We start from the raw sequence: 27990 nt of genomic DNA, 5'->3' as shown, positions 1-27990 counted from the left end.
ACTGACCCCACACCCAGCGCCCCTAGCACCTCAGTCCAGCTGTCTCCTCTTGGTGCTGTCCGGCTGGTCCCACACACTCCGCTGGAGCAGGCACGATGATGGAAGCCGCGTTGGATTGCGACTGGGGCTGGTTAGGAGCAGCAGGGAGCAAGGCAGCTCACAGGAACAAAGGCCCCGTCCCCTATTCGTGACGCTCACGCTTTCTGTAGAGAACAAGGGGAAGGAGGAAGAAAGGAGGAAAAAATAGACTCGGCCGATAGAAAATATAACGGCAGAGCACCAGCTGGGTGTGATGAGAGAGCTGATCAGTTCCAGCCCTGCTCCTGCAGGGGATTAGGGTCTAGTGGTTAGAGCGAGGGGGGGACACTGAACACCTGGGTTCTCTCCTTGGCTCTGGGAGGGCCTAGGTGAAGGAGACAGTGGGGAAGGACCTAGGACAGCTGGGATGTTCTTGGAAGGGGGCTGATCTGACCCTGCTGAGAGGTGGTGGTGAGCTGCTGGTGCCCCACATTGGGCCCCTGAAATTCCTGATGCTCCATGGCCCCAAAAGCCCATGAGCCATATCTTTAAACCCCTTCCCCCCAGGAGGCTCCAGGAATGATGAGGGAGGGGAACTCATTCCACACATGGCTCCACGCTCTGGACCCATGACCCCTGCTCACCCAGCCCCAGGGGCCTTTGTTACAGGTGGTGTCAGGCTCGTCCCTTGTTCCTCGGCTTTTTCTTTCCAAAGTTGTGCTGTGAAACCAGGTGTCCTGGACCAGTCCCATAAATTCCCTGACATTTCAATGGGGAACTTCATCTCCTGCCCCAGATGTTCCTGTGAGTTGTTACACCCATGTTCCACCCTTGAGGGGCTGCATTTCAGTACCAGGTGAAGGGTTCCCATATAACCAGCACCTGTGCCTAACCTCAAAAAGGCCTCATCTCAGCACCAGATGAGAAGTCCACATTAACTGGCCCCTGCATCTCACCCCAGCCATGACCAAGTTTTAGCACTGGGCGAGGGTCTCAATATAAATAGCCCCCGCATCCCACCAGAGGCAGCTGCATTGTAAAAAAGCTATAACTGGAACAGAGCTATTAATCTATCTACAGCTTTTTCTAAGCATCCATCTGAGGCCTTTTAGAAATATCAATGGATTTCCTCTCACAAGCCCCCAGGAGTGCTGGCTTCTAGTCCCCACTGCTCTGACCACTAGATCCCACTCCCCTCCCCGAGCTGAGAAGAGAACCTAGGAGCCTTGGCTCCTAGCCCCTCCCACCTCCCCCCAGCAGGCTGGCTGTCCTGCTTACCATTCGCCTCATGTGGATCGGAAAGCAATTAACCAGCATAGTTAGCAAACAGGGGAGTGTGACTGCTGCGGAGCGCCAGCTGCTCGACCCTGGCAGCGTGAGGGGAATAGCACCCACCCACGCCCATGCCGGCTCCCCCCCAGCACCAGCTGCTTTCTCACTTTGCGAGCCAGAGGTGCCCCCACCCACCTTCCTCACTGTCTTCCAGTCCTCCAGGGCCCCCAGCTGCTGGGCAGCACGTGAGGCACATGGAGCCATGCTTATGAGGACAGTGCTGGGAGCCAGGACTGCTGGGGTCTATCACTAACTCTGGGTGGGGAGTGGGGCCTAGTGGAGAGAGTGGGAAACCCTGCCCTATGGCTTGTCTATAATCTGTTGCCTGGCTCTATGGCACATGCTAGGATTGGAAGGTAGGATGCTGGGGTTCCATCCCCAGGTAATGGGACAAAAACACCCTCTCTGGGTTTGTACAAACCAGTGCCTGGAGTTTGCCCAGGGCTCAGGCTGGCTATGCTGGTTCCTGTGCTAGTGCTGCCCCCTTCTGGCCAGAAGGGGTATGGCTACATGAACTGAGAATCATAGGTGGGCTAAAGGGCCTTTTCCCTTCAGCAGACCCTGAGGTCTGGGCCATGCCAGGTCCCAGGACTCTGGGCAGCCACCTCTAAATCTTCTGCAGCAGCCTGCTTTTGAGGCAGGATGCTCTTTCTCTGCCTATCCTAAACATTGTGTGCAGCTGTTACACACCCCCGTGCCCTCCCCAGAGGGGCTGCGTTGCAGACCTGGGTAAGGAGGTCTCTATATAAACAACCAGCCCCCATGCCCCCATCCAGAGGGGTCAATGTCTCAGACCTGGTGAGGTGTTCCTGTATAAACAGCCTCTGTAGCCCCCCCTTCTCCTGGAGGGAGCCATGTCTCAGTGCTGGGCGAGGGGTCCGTGGAAAGAGAGGGGTTGGGAGCCAGGATTCCCATGTTCTACCTCTGGGCTTGGGTCTAGTGGGTAAAGCAGGGGATTAAGATAATTTCTCCTCCATCTCTCCCCAGCCCTGGCCTGCACATCATTCCAGCCACTTCCTGAACTAGCTGCTAGAGGGGCAGGGTGACCTGGCAGCTCGCCCCCCCTCCAAACACACACAGCTTCTACTGGGCACTGCCAAGCCGGGTCCCCTGCCAGGCACAGGATGGAGATCTTTGAGTGGCACCAGCCTCTGTGCCAGGACATCCAGTGAAGTTGGAGCCTGGGGGCAACCCCCAACTCCCCTGCTCCCTGTTAGCTAGGTCCTCCTCCCCCTGATGCTGCACCTCAGCCTGGAAGAATTGCCCTCCCCCTGGTTCTGTTATTTGGGCTAATACCCAGCTGGGCTAATACCCAGGGGGTTGTTTGGGAGTGGGGCCTAGAGGCCCATAGGGCACGAACCCATTCTCTTGGGGAAACCTGGGGGAAGGAGGGAGTGTTATTACTGCTCCTGAATGGATGGAGGAGGGGTCACAGAGCTGATTCTCCAACCACCAGACCCCATTTCCCACCCAGAGCCAGGACTCCTGAGTTCTGGCTCTGACATGCTCATCTTATCAGAAATGTAGTAACTCTGTAAGCACAGCGCCTCCTAGTGCTGCCCTGGGGCACCGAAGTCAGCACTGACTATAGGGGACACAGCGCCCCAACTGACTCTTGCCCTGTTCCCTGAAGTACTGCGCCCCCGGCTGAACCCCCACCTCACTCTGTGCAGTACTAGCACTGTCCTGAGACATTGGGGCAGTAGTGATTATTAAGGTGAAGTCACTGAGTATTTGGTTGGGGTTGAGATTTGGGGGGCAGGTAAGTAAGGTGTCCCTGAGCTGAGAGCAGGGGCTGGGGAGGACCTCTAAAAATCCGTTTGCTCTGGAGGTCCTGTATGGAGCTCAGAGGGGGAGGATTCTTGCAAGCAGAAGGACGACTTGGGTGACAGCAAATGTAGGGAGCAATGGGGTGCCACTAAAATCATTCTGCTTTGTTTCTGAATCTGGGAGTCAGCAGTCCTGGGTTCTTCAGCTCTGGGAAGTGAGTGGGGAGCACTTGGGTTCGCTCCCTAGCTCTGCTAAGGGAGTGGGGTCTGTTGGTTGGAACACAGGGCGCCAGGACCCCTGGGTTCTCTCCCCGGCTCGTGGAGGAGCAGGACACGTTGTCATTTCTCTCCCGGCTCTCAGCCCAGCCCCGTGGGTGGGAGGGGATTTGCTTTGCTCCTCCTTCTCGAGCAGCTCGGGCCTTGTTTCCCCAGTCCCACATACACTCCGGCCGGGGCCTACCCAGACAGTAAGGGGTGCCCCTCCCCCCCAAAAAAACCTCGGCGCCCCCTCCACCGCCCTGCCCCGACAGCCATGAACATCTTCCGATTCCTGGGGGACATTTCCCACCTCTTGGCAATTATCATCCTCTTGCTGAAGATCTGGAAGTCGAGGTCCTGTGCGGGTAAGGAAGGGACCCCTTTTACCGCACCTCTGCACCCCCAAACTACGCTTCCGGGTGTCCCACGGGAAACTAACCCAGGGCCTTTGGGGGGGGTACTTGCTGACTCAGACCGGCCTTTGGCCGGAGCAGGGTGGTTCTCCGACTTCCGTGTAATAAAGGGAAAATGTTGGGGTGCGTGGGCTCCCCAGGCATCCCTCCGTCACAGGCATTGTGGGGGTTCCTGGGGTTCTCAGTCCACCCATTTTCCAGCGGCTTTGTCATCCCTCAAGTTTGCTTTCTGCCGATTATTTTGCGGAGGAGCGGGAGAGACAGCCAAAATAGAGGGTCTGCTTGATTTGGGCGGCGCTGGTACGTGAAGGTGATTCTGGGAAACAATGTGCCCCCTAAATTATATGGGTGCATGGAGTGTATAAGTAAATTGGGGGCCTCAGCCTGCCAGCAAACCCCTTCCTTTTGGGATAGGCCTTGAGCTCGATTTATTTGGAGAAGTAAAGGGGAGTGTGGCGAGATTTGGGGATTACACTTCATTTTGGGGGAGCGGACACCCCCCGTGAAGGGGAATAGGCCATTTTACTTTGCGAGGTCCAGGGCACCCCCGTGTATTTTTGAGGTGGGGTGGGAATATTCTCTTCTGAATTTTGGAGACCCCTTTGTGAGGGGCATGAAGTCTTGTACATACAGAGTGTTGGAGAGCGGAGGGCTTGGGAGGGGGAGGAAAAGGGTTTCCTCACTTGAGGAGCTGCCTTTCGGAGAAGTTTGAGAGGTTATGCCCTCCTTTGTGGGATGTTGTGGAGCTTCGGAAAGGGGGTGTCTAAAGCCCCAGTGATTGGGTCATTCTGTGGCCAGTGGCTTTGGGGGAGTTTTGGGGGGTTGATTTGTTACGCTCCCCCTATCATCTCTGTTGGAATATCTGGGGCACAGGCCCTCAGGCACCCCTCTTCCCAACACACACACATAGAGCAGGGGGCTGCAAGGGACTGAAGCCGGAGGCCTGATTTGTTGAGGCAGCCCCGGGCTGGAGTTGGCAGCTTCCCCAGACTGCTGAGCACGCTGCGGGCAGGGAAGGTGGGAAAGGCCCTGGATACAGTAGGCCTGGTGTGCCTCACTCTGCATCTACAGAGTCCCCCTTAAAGACCAGCTGTGGGCTCAATTCCCCCCCCCAGCTTCGCAGGTGCCCCTCACTCCTGTTGCACAGCCCCCAGTTGTCCCCCTGATCCCCACTACATGTCCTGTCTCTCTTCCCCCGGGGGCAGGGATCTCTGGAAAGAGCCAGATTCTCTTTGCTGTTGTGTTCACCACCCGCTACCTGGACCTGGTCACCAACTTCATCTCCCTCTACAACACCTCCATGAAGGTAATGCTGTGCCCGAGGGCTCCCTGGCCCCTCTCCCGCCACCTGTTCCCCAATTCCCAGATCCCCTCTCACACACTCCTCCTCCACTGCTGCCCACTCTCCCCTGGGACTCAGTTGCATGGCTTGTTCATTGTCATCCCCGGCTAAAATCTTGAATAGAGTTGTCATGTGCATTTTCACCAGCCCCTGAACCCCGCTGCAGAAGGGCTGCATCTCTGCACCAGGTGCGGGGTCCCATATACCTCGCTCCCATGTCCCACTCCAGAGGGGACACATCTCAATACTGGGCAAGGGATCCCCTGTATAACTAGCCTCTATACCCCATACTAGATGGGCCGCATCTCCATATCAAGTGAGGGGGTTCCCATATAATTAGCCCCTGTGTTCCCCTATACAGGGAGACCCTGTATATCCAGACAAGGTGTCCCACCGCAGAGTGTTTGTATGTAAGCAGTGGGTGAGAGGCTCCTGTATAACAAGCCCCCATGTCTCCAGAGGGGCTCCATCTCTACATCGGGCACGGGATCCCTATATAACCAGTTCCTCAACCCCATCTAAGGATCCCCGTATAACCACCAGCCCCCATGGCCGACCTCAGAGGGGCTATGTCACAGTGATGAGTGATGGTGCTGGAAGTGGACAGCCTATGTCATGGCACCTAGGTGTGGGGGCTGCCTTGAGCTAGGTTAGTACAGGCTCTTTTCTGTGACTGCAACCTCATTGCTCATGGAAAGCAGTGGGGGAGGGTTGGCTGACATCTAACTCCACCTCTGTCTCTAGATGGTGTACATCGCCTGCTCCTATGCCACAGTTTGGCTGATCTACAGCAAGTTCAAAGCCACATATGATGGGAACCATGACACCTTCCGTGTGGAGTTCCTCGTGGTGCCCACCGCTGTGCTGGCCTTCCTGGTGAACCATGACTTCACTCCGCTGGAGGTAACAGTGGCCCCAGACCTTTGGGGGGCACCACCAGGCCATTTGGGTAGGACTTGGTTAGTTTGGGGGTGGGCAGAGAGGGAGGTTGTCTCCCCGCCTAGAGCCTGGTGTGGGGGAAATCTCATGGACTCCGGCATGAATTTTAACTAGTTCTCCCCGTTGCCACCCGGGTCCTAAGATCCTCTGGACATTCTCCATCTACCTGGAGTCGGTGGCCATCTTGCCGCAGCTGTTCATGGTGAGCAAGACGGGGGAGGCGGAGACCATCACCAGCCACTATCTCTTCGCCCTGGGCATCTACCGCACCCTCTACCTCTTTAACTGGATCTGGCGCTACCAGCAGGAGGGCTTTTTTGACCTGATTGCCATAGTGGCTGGGCTGGTGCAGACCATCCTCTACTGTGACTTCTTCTACCTCTACATCACAAAAGGTGAGTACCACAGATTAGGGTGAAGGGTCTCGTGGGTTAGAGCAGGAGGGGCTGGGAGCCAGGACTGCTGGGTTCTGTCCTTGCTCTTGGAGGGGAGTGGGGTGTAGTGGTTACAGAGGGCAGGTGGCAGGCAGAACTCCTGGATTCTGACACTGATTCACTATATGGTCTAGAGAGAATACATGTCACTTCCCTTTACTGTATCCCAGTTAACTCTTCTGGAAATCAGCTCACCCTACTCCCATGCTGATCATGTATGGACAGCTAGGGTCAAAGGACCTACGCTGTTAGGGGTGATGCTGGTAATCAGCAAGTTGTATGACATAGACCTAGCATGGTTGTCAAAGGCCCTGTGGGGCTTTACTGTGAACGTCAAGTTGGCAAATCCATGCACTGGGGTGATTTTATCTCATGACCCTGGTGTCCCTGCTGTGCCTGCCTGCCGCACCATCCAGCTCTGTCAAATGCTGTTGCCTAAAGTTAGAAGTCAAAATCCATCCGATGAAGTAGCTGGGTTTTGTCAGAAGGGTTGGCTGCTCCAAGGTCGATGGGAGCTGAGTGTGTTCAGCACTTCTAAGAATCAGGCCCTTGTTTAGAATCATAGAATACTAGGACTGGAAGGGACCTCGAGAGGTCATCGAGTCCAGTCCCCTGCTCTCATGGCAGGACCCAGTACTGTCTAGACCATCCCTGATAGACATTTTTCTAACCTACTCTTAAATATCTCCAGAGATGGAGATTCCACAACCTCCCTAGGCAACTTATTCCAGTGTTTAACCACCCTGAAAGTTAGGAACTTTTTCCTAATGTCCAACCTAAACCTCCCTTGCTGCAGTTTAAGCCCATTGCTTCTTGTTCTATCCTCAGAGGCCAGGAAGAACAATTTTTCTCCCTCCTCCTTGTGACATCCTTTTAGATACCTCAAAACCACTATCCTGTCCCCTCTCAGTCTTCTCTTTTCCAAACTAAACAAGCCAATTTTTTTCAGTCTTTTTTCATAGGTCATGTTCTCTACATCTTTAATCATTCTTGTTGCTCTTCTCTGGATCTTCTTCAATTTCTCCACATCTTTCTTGAAATGTGGTGCCCAGAACTGGACACACTCTTCCAACTGAGGCCTAATCAGTGCAGAGTAGAGCGGAAGAATGACTTCTAGTGTCTTGCTCACAACACACCTGTTAATGCATCCTAGAATCATGTTTGCTTTTTTTGCAATAGTGTCACACTGTGCCTAAAATTCAAGACTTGGTATTTGGTCTCTGTTCTTCCTTGTCATACATTTTTAGCATGGCTATGAGCTGATAAATAGCAGAAGTGGCTGCATCTCAATGTTGAGTAACAGCTCCTTGTACAAGCAGCTGCTGTGTCTCACCCCAGAGTAGGGATGTTAAATTGCGAGTAATTGACTAATTGAATAGTCGATACATATTGCATCGATTATTCGATTAGTTGATAGGGCGCCTTCGCCTTTGAAGTGTAGCAGCAGTCCTAGGGCTGTTGCTACATTTCAAAGGCGAAATCATCTAGTGGAGCCTGGGATCAGCTGGGGAATCCCTCACTGACTCCAGGTTCTGCGAAGCCCTGCAGCTTTAAAACACTGCAGGGAGCCCAGTGTCAGGCTTGTTGTGGCATTTCGAAACAGCAGTGCCCTGTGGAGCCCGATGTCAGCTGGGGACTCCTCCGGTGATCCTAGGCTCCATGCAGCGCTGCTGCTTTGAAACGCCGCATGCAGCCTTGGGACACCCCAGCTGGTCCTGGGCTGCATACGGCATTTCAAAGCGGCAGCGCCGCACAGAGCCCAGGGTCTGGCCCCAGGCTTCACATGGCACTGCTGCTTTGAAGTATCCCCTCCTCTTCCCCACCCTTGCTGCTTCTTTCTGATAGAGGCAACTGGGGGCGGGGGGGGTGACTAGTTGACTAGCCTGTTGACTATCCAATAAGCATTTGCTTATCACATCCCTATCCCAGAGGGGGTTGCGCCTCAATGGCATGCAAAGGTATTATTCAGTGGTCACCAACCAGTAGATCAGGATCTGCTGGTAGATCTTGGTGCCTCTGACAGGGGATCCTGACTGGTTTGGCCAAGAGTCTATCAAGTGTCAGCACTTCAGCTGCCCCTCCCCCCAATGCTGCTCATCTCCTGCCCTTTGCCTTGGAGCTGCCCCTCCCTCTGGAAGCCTCTTGTTTTCTGTGCAGAGCAGGGGAGGGAGAGGAAGGCTGCTGATGTCAGGGTGCCCCCTCTCCCACTCCATATCCTTTCTCCACAGAGCAGAGAAGGGGCACAACAGGACTTGGGAGGGAGTTTGCTGGCTGCTTTAGGGAGTGGTCCAGGGCCAGAGCAGAGGCGAGACTGCCTTAGCCTCACAGCAGGAGCCAACCAGGAGCTAGCAGCAGTGCTCAGCTGAGGCCCATATCCAAAATCCTACTCGTCATGAATCCCCTCCTGCACCCCAAGCCCTTGTCCTTGCCCCGAGTACCCCTGCATCCACACGCCTTCCCAGAGCCTGCACCTAGGACCCCTTCCTACATCCCAACTGCCTGCCCCAAGAGCAGCTCAGAGCCCCTTGCACACTCCAGATCCCTTAATCCAAGAGCAGAGCCTGCACCCCAACCCTCTGCCCCAGCCTGATGAAAGTGAGTGAGGATGGGCAAGAGAAGGAGGATGAAGTGAGTAAGGGTGGGGCCTTGGGGAAGGGGCGGGAAGGAGGCAGTGCAAGGGTATTTATATTTGAGGGAGATCTTGGATTGCACTTAAATTTAAAATGTGATCTCGTGTTCAAAAAGATTGGAGACTACTGGTATAATATGCTGTGAGATGAATGGCATAAATACTGAAATCCTTCCTCCCACAGTTCTAAAAGGTAAGAAGTTAAGTTTGCCAGCATAGTGGCATCCTGCTCCCGCTGCCCTCTGTCAGCCCCTAGAAGGAAGCCTGTGCACATGCAGACGACAGACACATACCGTTTGACTCTGTTTTTTGACCAACTGGACCAACTACAAGTCAAGCTGAGCTCTCCTATATTTACTGTCACCTGGAAACGCTAGCACTTGAGCAAGAGACCATGGCGATTTGGTAGGAAACAGCTGATGCCTTTTTTTGGCAAAGATGGTTCTCTGGGTTTCAGAGTCTGTGGGATTTTTTTGCCTTTTGAAAACACCCAGTCCCATTTCTCCTGCCCCTTCTCTTCTTTTTCTCCCTCTTCCCAAACAGCCGAGGACATTTTAAACGAGCTTCTCTCTTCCCTTTCGGCTGATCCCTTGCTTGTATAGCCAGACAGGTTTGCTGAGGTCTTTGGTGCCTGCAGCGTGGTTTTTGTCATTGTCTGCTCAGATGAAGGCCAGGTTTTTTGGGGTGCTCTGTGTTCGAGGTGTAGGGTGGGAGCATTGTTTCACACCACAGGGGGAGGCATTTAAACAGCTTCTGGTTCCTTTTGATAAAAATCCATTTTTTTTTCATTTTGAGGTGGGAATTGAATCTGTCTCTCAGTTTATTCCTTTTTTATTGGTGAAGAGGATGTGACACACTAAATTCTGTAAATTTCCTTGTTTTGTACATAATTGATGGTTAATTCCTTGTTCACTTTAAATAAACAGAAGAAAACAATTTTCTTTTTTTTTTCTTAATAAAAAATCAACGTAGTGCCTTTTTTGGGGAAAAAAATTCAATAAAAGAGAAACCTGCTTTGTTTTCCTTTCTGTGTGTGGTCACCTCTTTGTTTCCCCTCTATTCCTCTGACACTTTCAATTGGATATAGGGCTCCCCATCACTTCCTGTCTCAAATGTGGTTTTGCTGTGTGCCATTTAATGTTTGCTATTAGAACTTTTTTTCATGGAAATGTAGGGCTTTGATGAAAGAATTTTTTGACAGAAAAGGTCTGCTTTTTTCCACAGGTGATTTTGAATTATTTCATCCAAAAATGAACGTCTCAAACCTGAAATATTTTAATTTGGATTTGATTTTTCACACAACACAATTAACCTGTGGAATGCATTACTATGTGATGTTGTGATGGTCAAAGGTATGACTGTTTTTAAAAAAATTGATAAGTTCATGGGGGATAGGTCCATCACTAGTATTAGCCAAGATGGTAAGGGACACACTGTGTTTGAGGCGACTTGAAAGCTTTGATTGCCAGAATGCGAGATGAGAGACAGGCTGCATCTCTCTTCTGTATGCTCTCCCTGAAGTTCTGCTATTGACCAAGGTCAAAGACAGGATACTGGGCTAGATGGACTATTGGTCTGACCCACTATGACCGTTCATATGGACATGCTGCTGTAGTACCTCATGGGAATGGTAGTTCAGGTGCCTCAATATTTCTAGTCTCCTCTACGGGCTGGGCTTCCCAGCTGATTTTCATTTCCCATGAAGTACCACTTCCTTTCAGCAAGTGGAGAGATGGTTATAAATCATGGGAGATGCATAGCTACAACCAGGGAGCCTCGCTTATTGTGCAGAATGGCATCCAAATTACAACTCCTGTGAAACATTACAGTAGCCTATTTGAACTGAAATATTTCAGCTTCTGATTTATCTTTTTCTGCTGAAAAATGGAAATTGTAGTAATAGAAACTGTTTTTTGTTCAGCACTAATTCTGAGCTCTTCAAAGATCACTTATTTCTGTTCAGCCCACATAAAGTAAATCCTGTTCCAGAGGTTTCAAATAAGTTGACAGTCCTTGTGCCACATTCAGATGATGCAGAATCTCAGTTTTTCCCATGTTGTTTAAAAGTACGTTTCCGCAACCCTTCTGGTTGTGAAGAAAACCCCCTTGGGAACTGAGGTTAAATCAAAGCAGCGCTACCTACTTGAGTCTGCAGACAGCCTGAAATTACTGCTTGGAGACATGTAAACTCCTCGCTTCTGCATCTCATTGATGTGTTGATTTGAATGCCACTTTGTCAATGAAATGGTGTTACTGCAGAAGGAGATGGTGTAGGGAAGGAAATGCAGCAAGAAGAACAGCAGAGCCACAATGATAGGAAGAGAGAGTGGGATGGGGAAAGGAAGAGGGCAGATATACCACTGACCTCTAAGGGGTTGATATCTCTCTCTTTATTGTCACCAAATAGGACGATAAAGAACTGTAACTAATTTAGATACATTCTACCCTCCACTTTTGCAAACTTCCAGTTGGTATCAGTAGCGTGGCAGGGGAATGGAGTCCTGGATTTAGGGCTGTAATTATATATGTAATTTGTCCTTTTGCACCCAATGAGTTTGATACCCGTGATTGCTGGCTTTCATCTCAACACTGCATTGTGTATCAAGTCTCCCTCCCTCTTGTCTTATGATTTGAATTAAGCCACTCAGGTTCTGGTTGAGAAAGAAAAAGCCTCTCTTTATTTACTGCAGGGGAAAAAAAATAGATCTCTAATTGTCATTCATGAAAGTGAGCCGGTTTCCTATGGGAGTCTGCGGGAAGGGGGTGGAGCTGGCACCGCTACCATCAGTGGGGCTGTGATAATCCATGCTGTTGGGGATGGAGGTGGTGGTGACAGAAGAGAGCGTGGTCAGGGCCACAGCACCTTCGTCCAAGGACTGTTTGTAGGGAATGGGGGGCTCAGCCCACAGGCCCCACAGGGCTTGGTAGCCCAGATACACCTGCAAGGCAGAGACAGGGAGACCTATCACACATGTCATTCTTAGTCCAAGCATCTCCCTTTACTCTTAGGGTATAGCCCTACTGCATATATTAGCAATGTTCAAATTAGGACCTTGGGGGGCATATCTGGTGCTTCTGAGCACTGCAGTAAGCTAATCTGCTCTTTATTCTTTCGAATTAATTACAGGAGAACTTGTCTGTCCTTTCTGGGCACAAGGGGAGAACTGTGGGTAAGACAAGCAGCACTTGAGTAGACCTAGATTGCCTCCACACTGTAAAGAGGTCATGGAAAAAGCGGATGACCTGGGCTTCCTAGAGTTTTTGCCTGTGCCATACCTTGGACCAGGAGCACCACCCCACACTCAGGGGTTATTGTGTGTGCATGGGACTTAAATTAGGGGAAACACTCAGATTAATTTAGCAGTGAACACAGGTTCTCAGACTAGAAGGGCTAGAAACCCTTGTGGTGCAAATCTGTGTAGCTGTTACTTCATTAGAGTAACAATTGATTTACTGAAGCTAAGAATCTGGCCCTCAATTTGTAAACTGGTCAATTAAGCTTTTCTAAAGAAGTCCCCCTTCTTTTTGGCATCAGAATCTCCCACTTCCTGCTCTGGAATATCTCCACCTATGGATGGCAGAATCCTGAATCACTCAGTTAATTTGGTGCCCATTCATGATTGACTGAGATAGGGAAGGTCTGTAACAGATCTTGTGAGAAGGCCCCTTCTGACAGCAAAAGACTAGGTCAGCAGTGTTGAGGAAATTATGAGTCACCCATCTGCCGATGATCTGTTAAGGGTCTGATCCCAAGAGGCACTCAGCAACTGATGCTCCCCTTAAAGACAAAGGCATCAGACTTTCTTTTTGGAACCTCTCAAGGCAGAGGTAGTCTTGCAAAACATGAAGGGGCGTGGTGTCAGTATGAAATAAAATGAGGAATTCTGTCAGTTCTGGGTGGGAAGTCACAGCTATGGATAGGATTTGCGTGGACTATTGGATTAAACACGTCTTGCCAGCAAAGGAGGCAGAAACTCTTGCCTTGGTTTCCCCATATTGGTTTAAAAGGATTAATTGCTTTGAAAATAAGTGCTACCTCCATGTTAAGTGATCAGAAAAAAGGAGCCCCCTGCTGCAGTGGAGAGAACTAGAAGGGGATCCCAGTAGCACCCCTATACCCCCCTTTCATTTTGAAGTTATTGCAGGTTCCCAGAAAGGGCCAATTTTGTCTCAGTTAAGAGGAGAAATCTCCTTTACTTCCCTCCCAGTAGTGAAACTTTTTTCTTACAAGGCAGCACAGCAGGGCCTTTGCTATGATTGCTGGATCAATAGGGTGTATTCACTTTGGAAAGGACTAAAGCAGAGAAAGAGAAGTGAGAATTTCTTACCCAGCAGGGGACAGAGAAGAAAGCAAAGGCGATGCTGGCGCGGGCCGAGCTGCTTCCCAGCAGGTAGTGGTGAGTAGACCTGTTCCATTGATTGGCCAGGAAACAGAAGCCAACGAACCATATGCATGACCAGATGACTGGAAAGACAGGGAGCAAGATTATGAGCAATGCAAACAGTGTGTAGGGGGAGTTATGGTGCGGTGGGAATGGAGCTGTCAAAGGTCCATGCAAAAGCAAATGGTGAGTGTTCCTATTTGTCTGAGGCACACTTCCAGCATGACTGAGATAACAGGACTGCATTTTAAAGAATAAAGCAACTGAAAAACATCATACAATACTCCCAAGTGGTTATTGTACTTACTGAGCTAATGGGAAACTCAGTGACACTTCCTGCTCCAGGGAATAAGCTGCTTGAGAAGCTGGTGGGTATTTTTATTTCTGATGAACAACACAGGACAACTGTGGATGTAAGAAGGGGTCTTTTGTCTTCTGAGACTTTGGAAGGAGACAGAATACCAAGGTAGATGGAACACTGGACTCCCTTGGACTGGAATTCAGGAGACTCTGGGTTTAATTCTTGGCTTAGTAAGGGTAAATCACTTCACCGCCCAGTGCCACGGTTTCCCTATCTGTAAAATGGGGGTGATGCTATTTTCCCCTCCTTGTAAAGAACTTTGAGATCTACTGATGAAAAAGTGCTATTCAGGAACTATTGGTATGATCCAGTACCGCAGGTAGCTATGGGCAGATGCAGCTTAACACTGGATCATTAGCCTGATTGGGGAGCCAGAGATAGTGCACCTTTGCTCAGATCTGGTGGTAAAGGTACTTGCTTTAAGCAGGCTGCTTTTCTGATTGAAAATATCTGTGGAGGGGATACCGTGCTTAATTGATAGTTGATCTAATGTGGTACTGGAAAAGAGTGATGACAGACCAATGGGACAGCAGACAAGATATCTTAATGGCAAGATTTTTAGCCTTTTGGCTCTGGCCAAAGTGAGAAGGACTGAAAGTGCATGAGTGAAAAGAGGCTTGCCTGTGTGCTAAGATGGTGATCAACCCTATAGAACGACATTTGGATTTGTGGGAGTAATTACTTACTGGAGAAGGTCAGGTCCACACTCAGGATGACAGATTTGACTTTGTGGCTAATGATGATGCTGTCGTAAGCATCGAAGGCCAGGAAGAGGAAGGACTGTAGGAATGCCAAGATCCCAGCTGTGATGGCATAGCCACAGGCCACCCCATTGTCATTCAGCACGCAGCGCAGCTGGGATGAAGCTGTCAGGTTCTGGTAGCCGTCGGTCACAAGGGAGGCAAATATGATCAGCGAGAAGAGCTGGAGTGGCAAAGAGTGAAAGAGTTAACCACATGTACATAGATACACCACTGGAATTGTCTAGGGCTGAGGCGACTGGTGAGTAGTATGATTGTCCTGCCAGCTCTTCTCTGAATGTAGGATATTTGAGGCAGGGATTGTCTCTATTTGCTCAGTACTCTGCACAATGGGACCCCAATCCTGAACTGTGTTATTCTGTAACATACACAATAAAATGAAGAGTTGAGCAGTTAAGCAGTATGGGGCAAGTGCTGTTTGTACAGCACCTAGATCCTGACCCCCAACTGAGAAGAAGAAAGACTCCCCACATTCCACTTGCATATCAGAGCCTAGTGGGGCCCAGGCTACTAGATTTTGTGTGCTCCAGTCCTGTGGGCTACCCAGTGCTGGGAAGGGGGAATCCCGGGAGCTGGATTCAGGCGAGCCCCCGGGCCTTAGGTTCCCCACCCCTGACCTAGACCATGGGAGTCTCAGTCTGTGGCTGGGACTCCTAAGCACCACCACAATACAAATAATAGAGAGCAACAAAAATTATCAAAATTTTAGGAAACCTGACCTAGGAAGAAAGGCAAACAAACTAGGCATATTTACTCTAGAGAAAAGAAGCCTGATGGGGAACCTGAGAATAGCCTGCAAATATATTAAGGGCTGTTATAAAGAAGGCTGTGATCAGTTGTTCTCCACATCTACTGAAGGTAGGAAAGAAGTAATCGGCTTAATCTGCAACAAGGGGAGATTTAGGTTAGATATTAGGAAAAATGTTCTAACTCTAAAGGAGGTTAAGCTCTGGAATTGGCTTTGAAAGGAGGCTGTGGAATCCCCATCATTACAGGTTTTTAAGAACAGATTATAGACTCATAGACTATAAGGCCAGAAGGGACCATCATAATCATCTATATTGAACAAACACCTGTCAGGCAGGGCCGACTTATCCATTAGGCACAGTGCCTAGGGCCCACGATACTTTTAGGGGCCCACGAAAATGTTTTAATTTCTTTTAAAATCAAAAGAAAAAAAGTGAGCTTTTAGGGTAGAAGAAAATGTTTTAATCTTTTTCTCACATCAGAAAAAAATGAAACTTTTAGGGCCCAGGAAAATCTATTAAATTTTGCCTAAAACAGAAAAAAATAAAATGTTGAAGTATTTAAAGTTATATCAAAAATAATTTTTAATATTTTTTTTTATGGAGGAAGGGGCCCACAAAGGCAAAAGTGCCTAGGGCCCACGAAAGTCATAATGCGACCCTGCTGTCAGAAATGGTGTAGGTTTATTTGGTCCTGCCTCTGTGCAGGGGGTTGGACTAGGTGATCTCTCAAGGTCCCTTCCAGACCTGCATTTCTATGATTATATGACTCCAGTTTACTTTAACGGTTGCTGAAATTGCTTGGTGCCTTGCAGCAATGGGTTCTGATAAAAGATTATTTATCAGTTTGGGCAGAGAAATCCTTGGACACTTTCTGTTTGTAGCTCTGGAATTTCTGGGGATGCCTGAACTCTGGCCTCCCACTCTGCTGTAGCAATAAAGAATAGGCTTTGCTCTCATGAGAGGTTGCTCTTGGGGTTAGGGCAACCATAGATCTGACTCAGTACATCTGAGTTCAGTTCTAGGCTGTGTGTGACCGCATATCAGTATCCAATAGATAGGGGCTATAGTCCTGCTTGTTGTCCATTTAAAACAGCCCTGCCACAAGAAGTTTATGCTGTGTTCTGCGACCTGAACGCTGATAATAATGATGGCGGGACCTGGGCACATATCAGAATACTTACATCCCAGCCAGCAAGCAAAACATAATATGAATATATGAATTAATTACTAGCCAATGAACAGTGAAAGAAAAGAATAAGCAGCTCCTAGCTAGCACTTTTCACCAGTCACTCTCAAAGCACTTTACAAAGGAAGTCAGTATTATCTCCATTTCACAGATACAAAAACTGAGGTACAGAGTGGGAATAGGGTTACCTAGCAGGTCAGCGTCAGGACACCTGAAATCATGTCCCTTTTTACAGACAGGCCTGGATTGGGTGAAATATGAAGAGGGCAGGTGCTTTGCCCAAAGCTTGAAGTAAACTCTGATGTTCAATACATTTATTACTTAGGGATGTTTTATATTTTCAGGCCCCCTGGCTTCATACAGAATTGGCAATACTATGAGAGGGGGATGTAGGCAGGGGTGTGCTGTGTCCATCCATCCATATGCCCTGGGAATGGAGGACTTCAGTTTGCAAGCTCTCCAAGGACTCTTTCTGAGTTTGCACAGCACTGAGCACAATGGGACCAAATCCTAACTGGGGCCTTTTTGATCACTACTATACATGTTCATAATTAATTATCAGGGCACATTTTGTCAAGGGTTAAGCCAGTGTTGATTGTGAGGCTACATCGCCATCATGGGACTTGGAGGATTTAGTGTGAGGTGGCCTTTTTCTGTTGGTTTCTCACCCCAGCTAGGATCCTAGCAATGGTCTGAGGTTTCTTCAGGAACTGGAACACATTGTTTTCTGAGAGCTCCTGCAAACTGGATCTCACCCTTCTCATCCTGCTGTCTTCTTATCCTGCCTCAGGGTGAAGATGGACCTTCAGAGTGCTAGAGGGAGGCAAGAAAACAGACAAGAGGTTAGAAGTGGTGATGGATAGCAAGAAGAGGTGTCTGGTGGTCCCATTGCTAGGTAATCTTTAGTTCTCAATCACACATGAAGAAGGGCCAAGAGCTGGATCCTAATAATGCTTCCCCTTCTTATTTTCAGCAGAATGCTCCTAATTTACTGCCATGGAATTCATGTAACACCAGCTCTCCGCTCTCCTACTTCTGGCTAACCCTGCCTGGCTGCAGGGAATTTGGCAGGAGGTATCCCAGTCTATACTGTAGAATAAGCATGACATTCACTTTGTCCTGTAAGCCACCCAGCCAGGTATCATGAGTCAAAGGGGAAGAATTTGACCCTGGTTCTGCCCTTTGACCCCTGGCAACCAGGTAACTGTTTGTGCTGGACACATCCCACCATTCTGGACCATGCCAGAGTTTGCCTGAACCCAGTTCTACTGTTTGATCCTTCCCAGCCATGGACACCCTCCCAGATGAATATCCTGGAATATGACAGGGCTGACACTCTTTTGGTATGTCTATGCAGCAACATTATTTCAAAATAACTTAGTCTGCTTCTACACAGCAGGCAGTTATTTCGAAATAATGTCAAGCTGGAGTACTTCTTACTCTGACTACTGTAACCCTCAGGCTATGTCTACATTGGCCCCTTTTCCAGAAGGGGCATGTTAATTTCAGCGATCGTAATAGGGAAATCCGCGGGGGATTTAAATATCCCCCGCGGCATTTAAATAAAAATGTCCGCCGCTTTTTTCCGGCTTTTCTAAAAGCCGGAAAAAAGTGGCGGACATTTTTATTTAAATGCCGCGGGGGATATTTAAATCCCCCGCGGATTTCCCTATTACGATCGCTGAAATTAACATGCCCCTTCTGGAAAAGGGGCCAATGTAGATGTAGCCAAAATGTATGAGAAATAAGGGAAGTCAGAAGAAGAGTGCTTTATTTCAAAATAAGTGCTGTGTAGATGCTCCCAATTTTGAAATAAGGTACGCAATTGATGTAGCTCAATTTGCGTAGCGTATTTCGAGTCAAGCCCTGCTGTGTAGACACACCCTTTGATTCCTGCTGTCCCTAACCATGGTGAGGATGTGGATAGTGGGACCCTCCAGCAGCAAGAATAATTCTGACTCTTCCCTTGAGGCTAGGTCTACACTATAGGTTTTTTTGGAAAAAGCTACGCAAATTGTGTTCCGCAATTTGCATAGTTTTTCCGATTGCTTTTCCAGATGAGGCTTGTAGATGGGGCCAAATGGCAGAAAAGCCTCCTCTTTGGAGGAGCCCTTATTCCTCATGGAATGAGGTATACAGTGCTCCCTGAAAGAGCACATTAGCTCTTCCACAAAAAAATATGGAAGAGCAAACGCGTTCCTTGGACATGACGGAGTGTAGATATACCGCTAGTCTCTCATGTTGCCATCATTCCTGACAGCTGCAGGCTTGGCATGACCCTGTCTTTGCTATCTGAGCCCTCATACCTTGCTGCACCTAAAGGGTATGTCTACATAGCAACATTATTTAGTCCGCGTCTACACAGCAAACAGTTATTTCGAAATAATGTTGAAATACTGTCAAGCTGGAGAACTTCTTACTCTGAATCCTGTAACCCTCATTGTACAAACAGTAAGGGAAGTTGGAGGAAGAGTGCTCTGTTTCGAAATAAGTGCTGTGTAGATGCTCCCAATTTTGAAATAAGCTATTTAGAAATAAGCTACGCAATTGAAGTATAGCTGAATTCGTGTAGCTTATTGTGAGTTAAGCGCTGCTGTATAGACGCACCCTAAGATTGCAGGGTTGTTGTGACTACCATCCTTTGAGCCCAACAACCTTGTTATCTCTGACTGGGGCTGCAATGATATCAGCCCAGCTGTGCCCTCTGACCTGTCCCCCTGACTGCATCAGAGTTAGCATGATCCCAGTTTTGTCTCCTACCATCATAGGTCTCTTTGCTGCTATGATTGGGGTGAGACCCCCAGCCCTGCTTCTGACCCTCTAACTTCTAGGCTCTTCCTGATTGTGGTGGGATTGGCATAACCCTGGCTCTGCTCTCTGACACCTTCCTGGCTGCTGTGGTGTTAGCGTGACTCTCGTGTGACTATGGCTGTACACCCTAATTTTTCTGGCAGAGGCAGGATTGGTGTGACCCCAGTTGTTCCCCCATCATATCATGCTCTCTCTCACAAAGAGGTATACCCTTTGATGCAAGGGGATTGCCATCATCCCAGCTCCAAATCTGACTGTGGCAGTATTGTTATGACCCTAGCTATGCCCTATGTATCCCCTCAAATCCCAGCCCAGCTCTTTGACATGAGAGGCATTGGCATGACCCTGGCTGTGCCCCCTCTCACCACCCAGCTCTTTCTGATAGTAGGAGGGTGGACATGACCCTGGCTGTATACCCCTCAGCTCTGTGACATTGAGGGGACTGGCATGACACCGTAATCCCAGCTATGTGACCTCGAACTGTCTATGAGTTGGCATGACACCAGCTGTGCCCTATCAGCTCTTCTTGACATGGAGGTAGGCGTGATCCCACTTATGCCCCTTTCAGTTCTTCCTGATGTTGGGGGGGGGGGTGTTGTTGTGACCTTAGCTGAGCCCCCCCCCAGCTCTTCTTGACATCGGGGGTTGGTGTGACCCCAGCGGTGCCCCCTTCAACTCTCCCTGATATTGGGGGATTGGCATGACCCCAGCTGAGCCCCCTTCAACTCTCCCTGATATTGGGGGATTGGCATGACCCCAGCTGAGCCCCCTTCAACTCTCCCTGATATTGGGGGATTGGCATGACCTCAGCTGAGCCCCCTTCAGCTCTCCCTGATATTGGGGGATTGGCATGACCTCAGCTGAGCCCCCTTCAGCTCTCCTTGATATTGGGGGATTGGCATGACCCCAGCTGAGCCCCCTTCAGCTCTCCCTGATATTGGGGGATTGGCATGACCTCAGCTGAGCCCCCTTCAGCTCTCCCTGATATTGGGGGATTGGCATGACCTCAGCTGAGCCCCCTTCAGCTCTCCTTGATATTGGGGGATTGGCATGACCCCAGCTGAGCCCCCTTCAGCTCTCCCTGATATTGGGGGATTGGCATGACCTCAGCTGAGCCCCCTTCAGCTCTCCCTGATATTGGGGGATTGGCATGACCCCAGCTGTGTCCGCCTCAGCTCCCCTTGACTATGAGGGTTTGGCAGGACACCAGCTGTGGCTTCATTATGAGGACATGATAGTGGGAGTCTCATGGCATTTGGGGAGACTCCCACCTCAGAGACCCAGCTCCCTCCTCACCCCCCTCAAAGTCTCTCCTCAGTCCCCTTTTCCCGCCCTTTCCTTTCAAGACCCTCCCCGCCCTGATGGGGGGGGGAGAGAGAGAAAGAGGGGAGGAGCTCGACGCCTGATTGGCTAGAGCCCGGCCACGCCCCTATTTAGAACTCTGCCGCTGAGGCGGCGGTTGGAAACGCCGGTTAGAAGCGGGTGGGCCGGGGCAGGAGCGCGCGCGCCGGGTTTTCGAATCAGGCGCGCGGGCTTGCCGGGAAAAAAGAATTTGGGAGGGGAAACAGCAGGGCACGCGCAGCCTGGGAGGCAGGAAGAAATGGGCGCATGCGCAACGTGGAAAGGGACGGGCGGGGCAGAGGGAGGGAGAAAGCGAGGAGGCTCTGCTGCGCATGCGCAAATGCTCAATGTCAACACAGCCCTGCCCAAGGGTAGGGGGCTGCTGCTAGCGCCTGGGGATTTGCGCGTGTTTAGCCCGAGCCTCGGGCTGGCTGGGGCTGGAGCCACATGGTTTGGGCTGGCCAGCAGCTCCCAAGGCAGGAAGCTGGAGGGGGGGCGCCTGACGACCTTTGACCTCTGCAGGCCAGTGACCTCTGACCCACCTGCAGCCGCCAAGCCCAGTGCACCGAGGACACTGCACGTGGGCGACCTTTGACCCCTGCACGGCGGCCCAGTCGTCCTCCCTGCCGCTGCCCCACTGCCGGCGACCTTTGACCCCTGCACGGCGGCCCAGTCGTCCTCCCTGCCGCTGCCCCACTGCCGGCGACCTTTGACCCCTGCACGGCGGCCCAGTCGTCCTCGCTGCTGCCCCACTGCCGGCGACCTTTGACCCCTGCACGGTGGCCCAGTCGTCCTCCCTGCTGCTGCCCCACTGCTGGCGACCTTTGACCCCTGCACGGCGGCCCAGTCGTCCTCGCTGCTGCTGCCCCACTGCTGGCGACCTTTGACCCCTGCACGGCGGCCCCTTTGAAGGCTACGGTGGCCAAGACACTTTTACTGCTACTACCCTGTGACAAGTGACCTTTGAACCCTACATAGCAGCCAAGCCAACTCTGCTACTCCTGCCCAGGGCTTGTGACCTTTGAACTCTCCAGTGGGGTCTTCCTCCTAAAATCCTGCAACCCCACGCCTTTCTCTGCTGGGACAGTGGGTTTAAATGGTGCCATGGAGGAATCTAAAGAGCCTCTCCAGACCTGACTCCTGGTAGTGGCTGCAACAGAGAAGCAGGCTTGCACTGGCCATGGATATGGCTGCTGGGCGGTGGTGGGTGGTTGGGGAATGGGGCATGGGGGTCTTCCCCCTCTGGGGGTTGCTGGTTTCCACCCAGAGCAGGGTGGGTGGGGGACAGTGACTGGGGCATGGGGCTTGTCTCCTTCAGCAGGTGCTGGTTCCACTCGTCCCCAAGCTGAGCACTAAAAGTTGTTTTCATCTGACCTCTGCTTGTTAGGCCCATGTGTGAACTGAGTTGCTGGGTCTCAGCTCGGTTCCCGGACAAGGGACCCCTGAACAAATAACCCACCTGCACCTCACTCCAGAGAAGGCCACATCTCAGCAAGCAAGGGATTGCATCTGAGCAATGGGCATGGGGTCCCCATATAAACTGTCCCCATACCTGGCCCCAGAGGGGCTGCATTTTAGTGCCTTGCAAGGGGATCCCTGTATAAACGGGGCCCCGTGACAGGCAGGTTAGCTGAGGAGTGAAATGTTGGCGGAGCGGGAGCTGGTAGCTGCAGGACTAGGGTGGCTTTGTTGAGTCCTGCTGATGTCTGCCTCTCTTGCAGGATGCTGAGTGCGGCCTGGACTGCCCTGGGGAATGGGGTGCCAGGGCCGCCCTGCCGCGGCACAGCCTCCCTCGCCTCCCGGATGGCAGTGTACCGTAAGATGTGGAAGCCTACAGAGCCCCAGGGGTGGGCTGAGCAGTACAGGGAGCGGTTCATCCCCTTCTCCAAGAAGCAGCTGGTCAGCGCCCTTCTCAAGGTACAGCAGGCTCCTGGAGAGGGAGTGGGACACCTCAAAGTGACACAGGGTCAGGTTGTGTCGGCATGTGGAGGGGAAACACCTGTCTGCAGCAGGGAGCGGGATGGGTGCAGGGCAATCTCCTCCCAGTCATTCTGATCCCACCCCGGAGACAACCCGTAAAACAGTCCCACCCCAGAGGTGGTTGCATCTCAGCCCTGGGTGAGGTCTCCCTTTATACACTGCCCCAGAGGCAGTCCCATATAATATAACCAGCCCCTGCTCAGTTAGGTGGTCCGAGCAGCACAGGGGATGGCTCTTGCACACAGTATAGAGTAGGCACACCTCTGAGATCCAGGGACGCTGGTCTCTGGTGAGTCCTCATGGCACTAACTATCCCCCCCCAGGAGTTCCACTCTTCCAGCGATGCCGAGCAGGCCTCCTTCCTGGCATTTGTGGCACGGGTGGACTTATCCCTCCTGCACCGCTACCATTCCCTCCTGGGGCACTTGCAGGTAAGTTGTCCCTGTAAGACGCCTCCTGTTACCTTCGGAAAGAGCTGAGCCGGGCTGGAGGTTGGATGAGACCTAGCGAAAGAAAACACTGTGGGTGGGGGGGGATGCTCTCCGTCGGTGGTCAGTGCGGCCCCCTGGGCAGCCCTACGGGGTTTGTGCTGCTGGGTGCAGGGCAGGGATTCGGGAAGGGGAGGGACAGCTCGTTTGTGGCTTTTCTCTATCAGCAGCCCCAGTGCTCCACCCCAGTGGAGGTTGCATTTCTGCCAGGGGAAGGATTGCTGTATCAACAGCTCCCTTACTCTGTCCCAGGATTGGCCACATCTCACCATGGTGCTGTGGGATCTTTGGGGCTGGGCACACCCACACCAGGGGTGGGCAATCATTTTTCCCCAGGGGCCACCTCAGAGGGGGCAGGGCCTAAACGGGAAGGGGCGGGGCTACCCCACCCCGCAACCATGAATTGTTAGGAGGTGGGGGAGCCCCTTTGCCCCTCCTTTCCACTAGGCACCCATGCCCTGGAAGAGGCTTGGCATGCTCCCCCACCTCTAGGCCAATCAGGGCCTGGTGGTGGGGGAGCGTGCAAAGTCTTTTCCACTCTCCCCCCACACCCTGTGAGCAGCACACGGTGCTTCAAAGTGCCACATGCTCCTGGCAGGGCTGGAGGAGGCTTCGCACGCTCCCCTGCCCCCAGACCCTGCTTCGAGGGTCAGATCCGACCCGTGGAGGCCCTTTTGCCCACCTCTGCCCCACGCACATGTACCCTCCTGTTACCCTCGCCACAGGCTCTTTACGACCCCATTAACCCTGACCGAGAGACCCTGGCGGAGTTGCCCCTGAGTGATACGGAGCGCCTGGCTAAGGAGCGGCAGGTCCTGGCTGAGCTAGAACCGGTGCTGGATCAGGCCAACTTCAACAGCCTGTCAGAGGATGCTCTGGCCTACGCCCTCATGGTGCATCACCCTCAGGATGAGGTCCAGGTGCGGCCTGGGGAGGGGAGCGGCAGTCCGTCACTGCTCCAGTGTAACACACGGGAAAAGATAATTTTGTGCTGCCCTTGCTACTAATGCAGCAGGCCTCTTGCCCCCAGGAACTGTCTCTCTCCCTTGGTTACCACTTCAGGACAGTCCCTCCTGCCTGCCTACAATCTCATCAGGTATAGAGGACTTCCTTTCCCTCTCTGAGCTGTGCAGTGACAAAACCCTCTTCCCCATCCCAGAAACGGCTACATCTCAACAACAGGCAAGGGGTCCCAGTATAAACAGCGCCTGCACCTCACCTGAAAGCGGCTGCTTTTCAACATAGGTCAGGGGATTGCTGGATAAACATCCCAGAGGAGCCGTGTCACTGTGCCCAGCAAGGGATCCTCATATAGCCCCTCCCAAGAAGCAGATGCATTCGAGGACCCATCCTATTGTGTGCTGTGGCCATAGGGTTTTTTCCCTTTGTTCCCCAGGTTTCGGTCAACCTGGATCAATACGAATACATCCGGTTCTGGGCCCTCGGCCAACGTGTGGGAGTCCTCCCGGTGAAATCCACGTTGGGGCCCCGCAAGGGGCTGTTTAGCACAGCCCGGGCCCCCGCAATAAGGCAAGGGGGATCTCTAGGAGTAGAATGACTTGGGGGCATGGGGATCCTGGGCTGCAGGGAGTGGGGTGGGAGGTTCAGCGGAGGGCGCTCTTCCTGGCAGTCAGCATTTGCCCCAGTGCTCTGGAGCAGTGCTAGGGGCTGGGGTCCTGCTAGGGACTCTGTAGGGGGTGCTCTCTCTTCATGGTTGGTGCTGAATTCAGTGCCCCCAGGAGCAGACTGGGCGGCTCAGCAATCAGTACTGGCCTCAGAGATTTTTCTGGGGTCATGACCTCTCTTCCCTGCCTTTGGTCTCGGCCTGAGCCCCATGGAGCCTGGTCCTACATCTGACCCCGCTGACGGTGCTTCCCTCCCCACACCAGGCGTTATTTCAAGCGGGTACTAGTGGCTGCCCGGCCCAGGCACTCCCACCTGGTGTTAAAGTGCTTCAAGGACATCCCCTTGGAGGCACTGGAGCAGCTGCTTCCAGCCCTGAGGATCCGCACGTCCATGTTCTACAAGACGCTGTTGAACGTCACGCTGGTGGTGAGTGGGCTGGCCCTCTTCGTCAACGTCGGCATGGTCGTGCTGTCTGACCTCAAGATCGGCACCAGCTTCCTGCTGCTTTGCTTCGCTGCCTTCATGACCTTCCGCGCCTGGAAGGTAGGTGCCCCGGCGAGGTCAGGGCTGCACCGCCTCCCGACCCACCGACATTGGGGCCCCGGGTGAGGTCAGGACTGTGCCAACTCCTTTCCCCAGCTGAGATCAGGGCCCCCATTGCATGGGTGCCATGCAGACCCCATGGTGCTGGTTCCTGTATGCTCTCATGGAGACAGGTCCTGCACCAAAGAGCTCACAATTTAGATAGACAAGGCAGAGAGGGGAAACCGAGGCACAGATTGCCGAACTGAGTTGACAGGTTCCCCCAGCGGGTCATGATTAGAGGTGGAAGAACACTCAGGGCCCCAGCACCCTACCCATAAGACCACAGGGCCTCCCCCTGACTCTGGGGCAGTTGAAGGCTCCCTTCAGTGTCTGATAAGAAGAGCCACACTGGGACAGACCAAAGGTCTAACTAGCCCAGTGTCCTGTCTGCCCACAGTGGCCATTGTCAGGTGCCCCAGAGGGACTGAACAGAACAGGGAATCAAGTGATCCCTTCCCTGTCCCCCATTCCCAGCTTCTGGCACACAGAGGCCAGGGACACCATCCCTGCCCAGCCTGGCTAACAGCCATTGATGGACCTGTGCCCCATGCATTTATCCAGCTCTTTTTTGAACCCTGTTCAAGTCGTAGCCTTCGCAACATCATGGTGATGGGAGCCACTGAACTGCCAGGCCTTGGTGCTGCATCCCCTTCTCTCCCAGAGCTGGGAGACAGAACCCCGGAGTCCTGGCTGTAACCAGTAGTCTCCCTTGCCCTCCCCCAGTTGTGGAGCGAGCCCAGGCGCCCTTACCTCATGCTCCCCACGCAGGTGTTCGGGCAGCGGCGGAATATCCACTCCCTGGAACTGGCGCACATGCTGTATTACCGCAGCACCTCCAACAACTCGGAGCTGCTGGGCGCCCTGGTCCTGCGCGCCCAAGAGGAACACGCCAAGGAGCTGATCCTGGCACACAGCTTCCTGCGCCGGCTGCCGGCTCAGCCCCTGCACAGTCCTGCAGGTAGGGACCAGCAGGGGTACAGGGCTGGGAGATAGGGTCTCTCTCAGCAGGGGGGCAGGTATGGGAGATGGGGGTCTCCCCGGTAGGGGGTGCTCTCAGCAGAGGGGCAGGGCTGGGAGATGAGGTTTCCCCGGCAGGGGGTGCCCTCAGCGGCAGGAAGGGGGCAGGACTCACAGAGGGAGGGGGGTTCCCCAGCCAGGAATGCACTCATGGGATTGGCAGGCAGAGCTGAGAGTAGGGTGTGGGTCTGCCATGGGGGGTGGGGGGCGGCTCCTGCCATGTGTGGTCTCCTGGGGATGGGGGTTTCTGGGAGTTTCCCAGCTGGGGGGGTCTCTCACCAGGGTTGACCCACACCCCCCCTCTCTCCACAGACCCAGAGACGGTGGCTGGCCTTCGGGAGCACGTCCAGTCATGGCTACGGCTCCACTCAGGCTTGGATGTCTCCTTCTGTGCCGACCGCGCTTGCCAGCACCTGCTCAGCCTAGAGGGGGCTGGGCCTGTGGGGCAGCACTGGGCTGATCCTGCCACAGCTCCTGGGTCCCACTGACACCGCTGGCGCTTTGCAGTGTGGGCACCGCTGCCCCCTCCTCCTGGCTGTGCTGCGGCCTCTCCAGGAAAAGGGCAGGGACGACCCTGGAAGGGGGCCCCATACGGAGCATGCAACACCCAGGGGGAAGAAGAACTGAGGGGCAAACGCTGAGTGTGTTGTGGTGCATTCTGGGAGTCCCGCCAGCTTCCATGCTTGGCATGGCCCTGTTGTTATCCAGCGACTGCCAGGGCTGGATTGCTAGGTCGTTAACCCCCTCTGCGCCGCCTGGTGCCCGGAGGGTTTGCCAGCCAAGAGTGATGCTGGGAAGCTGGCAGCCCATTGACACCAATGGCTCAAAGCTCATTCAGCCGAGCGGGGGGGGCCTCTGGCCACATTGCAGTCACCCCCCCAGGTGTTAGGACTGTGGATCCCCCTTCTCTTTGGCGGGAAGCCACCCAGCCGAACCCTCCCTGGGGCATGCCTGGATCCCAGCGCTGGCTGCGTGTGGCAGAGAGATTCGCACCTGGTGCTTCTAAGAGCTAGGCTTTGCTGTGAGAGGGGCGGAGTGGCCCGCCCGAGCTGGCAGACTGCATGCAGATCTCCCTGGTTTGGGGCCACGCCCGCCAGCTGGCAGGAGTTGCTTTGCTGGGCTCTTCCCCTGTTTTTCTCTGTTGCTGATTTTCACAGGCCTGGCCTTAATTTATTGGTGAGGGTGCCTTTTGGGCAGGAGTGGAAGCAAGCTGGGCCCCTTCCCCCCCTCCCTCCCCCCCCACGAAAGCACTTTAGTTACCACAGGCAAGGGCTGCACAGAACACGCCTCCGACGGAGCCACTGGCGGGTTGGCCACGCCGACTCCGGACCAGCCAGGCTTCAAGCCAGCAACTTTCCCTGGAGTTGGGGAGAGAACCCAAGAGTCCTGGCTCCCAGCCCCCTGCTCTGGTCCTTTGATCCCTCCTGGAGCACAAGTTCCTCCCCTGCTGAGCGATGGTAAAACGTCTTAGTCTGAGGAGCCTGGCTTTATTCCCTGCCTGAAAGCCACTGTGGGGGCAAGGAAATTTCTACTGTATTTGCCATGCAATAAAGAAGTTTCTTGACTTGA

At 52.6% G+C, this 27990-nt stretch overlaps 4 protein-coding genes across 14 annotated transcripts in view; 2 read left to right on the top strand and 2 right to left on the bottom strand.

Annotated features, from left to right (window-relative positions):
• Positions 1 to 167, bottom strand: part of GRIN2D (glutamate ionotropic receptor NMDA type subunit 2D) — a 34198-nt gene extending 34031 nt beyond the window's left edge. Inside the window, exon 1 of the mRNA XM_075915496.2 lies at positions 30 to 167. The gene's annotated coding sequence lies outside the window, so the exon portion shown is untranslated. The remainder of the gene's footprint in view (positions 1 to 29) is intronic.
• On the bottom strand, positions 66 to 20785 carry SYNGR4 (synaptogyrin 4). 8 transcript variants are annotated; one of them, XM_025183971.3, is made up of 6 exons: positions 20681 to 20785; positions 17242 to 17386; positions 14564 to 14801; positions 13824 to 13921; positions 13463 to 13599; positions 66 to 203 (listed from the first exon to the last, which is right to left on the bottom strand). In XM_025183971.3, the coding sequence occupies exons 2-6, from the start codon at positions 17335 to 17337 to the stop codon at positions 182 to 184; spliced, it is 591 nt and encodes a 196-aa protein (XP_025039756.2). In that variant the 5' UTR covers positions 17338 to 17386; positions 20681 to 20785; the 3' UTR covers positions 66 to 181. The 8 variants fall into 8 exon arrangements, with proteins under 8 accessions (XP_025039756.2, XP_025039751.2, XP_025039752.2 ...); XM_025183968.3 differs by lacking the exon at positions 66 to 203 and adding an exon at positions 11936 to 12073 and having other exon boundaries at positions 20681 to 20784; XM_075915504.1 differs by lacking the exon at positions 66 to 203 and adding an exon at positions 11936 to 12073 and having other exon boundaries at positions 17329 to 17386; positions 20681 to 20757.
• Positions 3514 to 10157, top strand: KDELR1 (KDEL endoplasmic reticulum protein retention receptor 1). The gene is made up of 5 exons (XM_006121794.4): positions 3514 to 3742; positions 4996 to 5096; positions 5877 to 6035; positions 6214 to 6466; positions 9319 to 10157. The coding sequence occupies exons 1-5, from the start codon at positions 3652 to 3654 to the stop codon at positions 9351 to 9353; spliced, it is 639 nt and encodes a 212-aa protein (XP_006121856.1). The 5' UTR covers positions 3514 to 3651; the 3' UTR covers positions 9354 to 10157.
• TMEM143 (transmembrane protein 143) lies at positions 12028 to 27990 on the top strand. 4 transcript variants are annotated; one of them, XM_089770322.1, is made up of 9 exons: positions 12028 to 17468; positions 19808 to 21868; positions 22447 to 22642; positions 23029 to 23136; positions 23919 to 24113; positions 24590 to 24723; positions 25083 to 25362; positions 26128 to 26362; positions 26734 to 27990. In XM_089770322.1, the coding sequence occupies exons 2-9, from the start codon at positions 21822 to 21824 to the stop codon at positions 26907 to 26909; spliced, it is 1371 nt and encodes a 456-aa protein (XP_089626448.1). In that variant the 5' UTR covers positions 12028 to 17468; positions 19808 to 21821; the 3' UTR covers positions 26910 to 27990. The 4 variants fall into 4 exon arrangements, with proteins under 4 accessions (XP_089626448.1, XP_089626450.1, XP_089626451.1 ...); XM_089770324.1 differs by lacking the exon at positions 23919 to 24113 and having other exon boundaries at positions 12028 to 17647; XM_089770323.1 differs by lacking the exon at positions 12028 to 17468 and having other exon boundaries at positions 19823 to 21868; positions 26173 to 26362.

This window comes from Pelodiscus sinensis, chromosome 18 (genome assembly GCF_052426305.1).
Source record: "Pelodiscus sinensis isolate ZL-2025 chromosome 18, ASM5242630v1, whole genome shotgun sequence".
NCBI classification, from domain to species: Eukaryota; Metazoa; Chordata; order Testudines; family Trionychidae; genus Pelodiscus; species Pelodiscus sinensis.
This window is presented reverse-complemented; position numbering and strand designations above follow the sequence as displayed.

What these genes read in the sequence shown, in the direction of transcription:
- KDELR1 (XM_006121794.4), top strand. Translation starts at nt 3,652, where the DNA reads ATGAACATCTTCCGATTCCTGGGGGACATTTCCCACCTCTTGGCAATT. An exon ending in ATGACTTCACTCCGCTGGAG is followed by an intron (nt 6,036 to 6,213) that starts GTAACAGTGGCC and finishes CCGGGTCCTAAG; the next exon opens with ATCCTCTGGACATTCTCCAT. An exon ending in CTACCTCTACATCACAAAAG is followed by an intron (nt 6,467 to 9,318) that starts GTGAGTACCACA and finishes TTCCTCCCACAG; the next exon opens with TTCTAAAAGGTAAGAAGTTA.
- SYNGR4 (XM_025183966.3), bottom strand. Translation starts at nt 17,337, where the DNA reads ATGAGAAGGGTGAGATCCAGTTTGCAGGAGCTCTCAGAAAACAATGTG. An exon ending in TGTGGACCTGACCTTCTCCA is followed by an intron (nt 13,600 to 14,563) that starts GTAAGTAATTAC and finishes CTGTCTTTCCAG; the next exon opens with TCATCTGGTCATGCATATGG. An exon ending in TCTTCTCTGTCCCCTGCTGG is followed by an intron (nt 12,074 to 13,462) that starts GTAAGAAATTCT and finishes TCTGCCTTGCAG; the next exon opens with GTGTATCTGGGCTACCAAGC.
- TMEM143 (XM_089770322.1), top strand. Translation starts at nt 21,822, where the DNA reads ATGGTGCCATGGAGGAATCTAAAGAGCCTCTCCAGACCTGACTCCTG. An exon ending in CCCTCCTGGGGCACTTGCAG is followed by an intron (nt 23,137 to 23,918) that starts GTAAGTTGTCCC and finishes CCCTCGCCACAG; the next exon opens with GCTCTTTACGACCCCATTAA. An exon ending in ACCCTCAGGATGAGGTCCAG is followed by an intron (nt 24,114 to 24,589) that starts GTGCGGCCTGGG and finishes TTTGTTCCCCAG; the next exon opens with GTTTCGGTCAACCTGGATCA.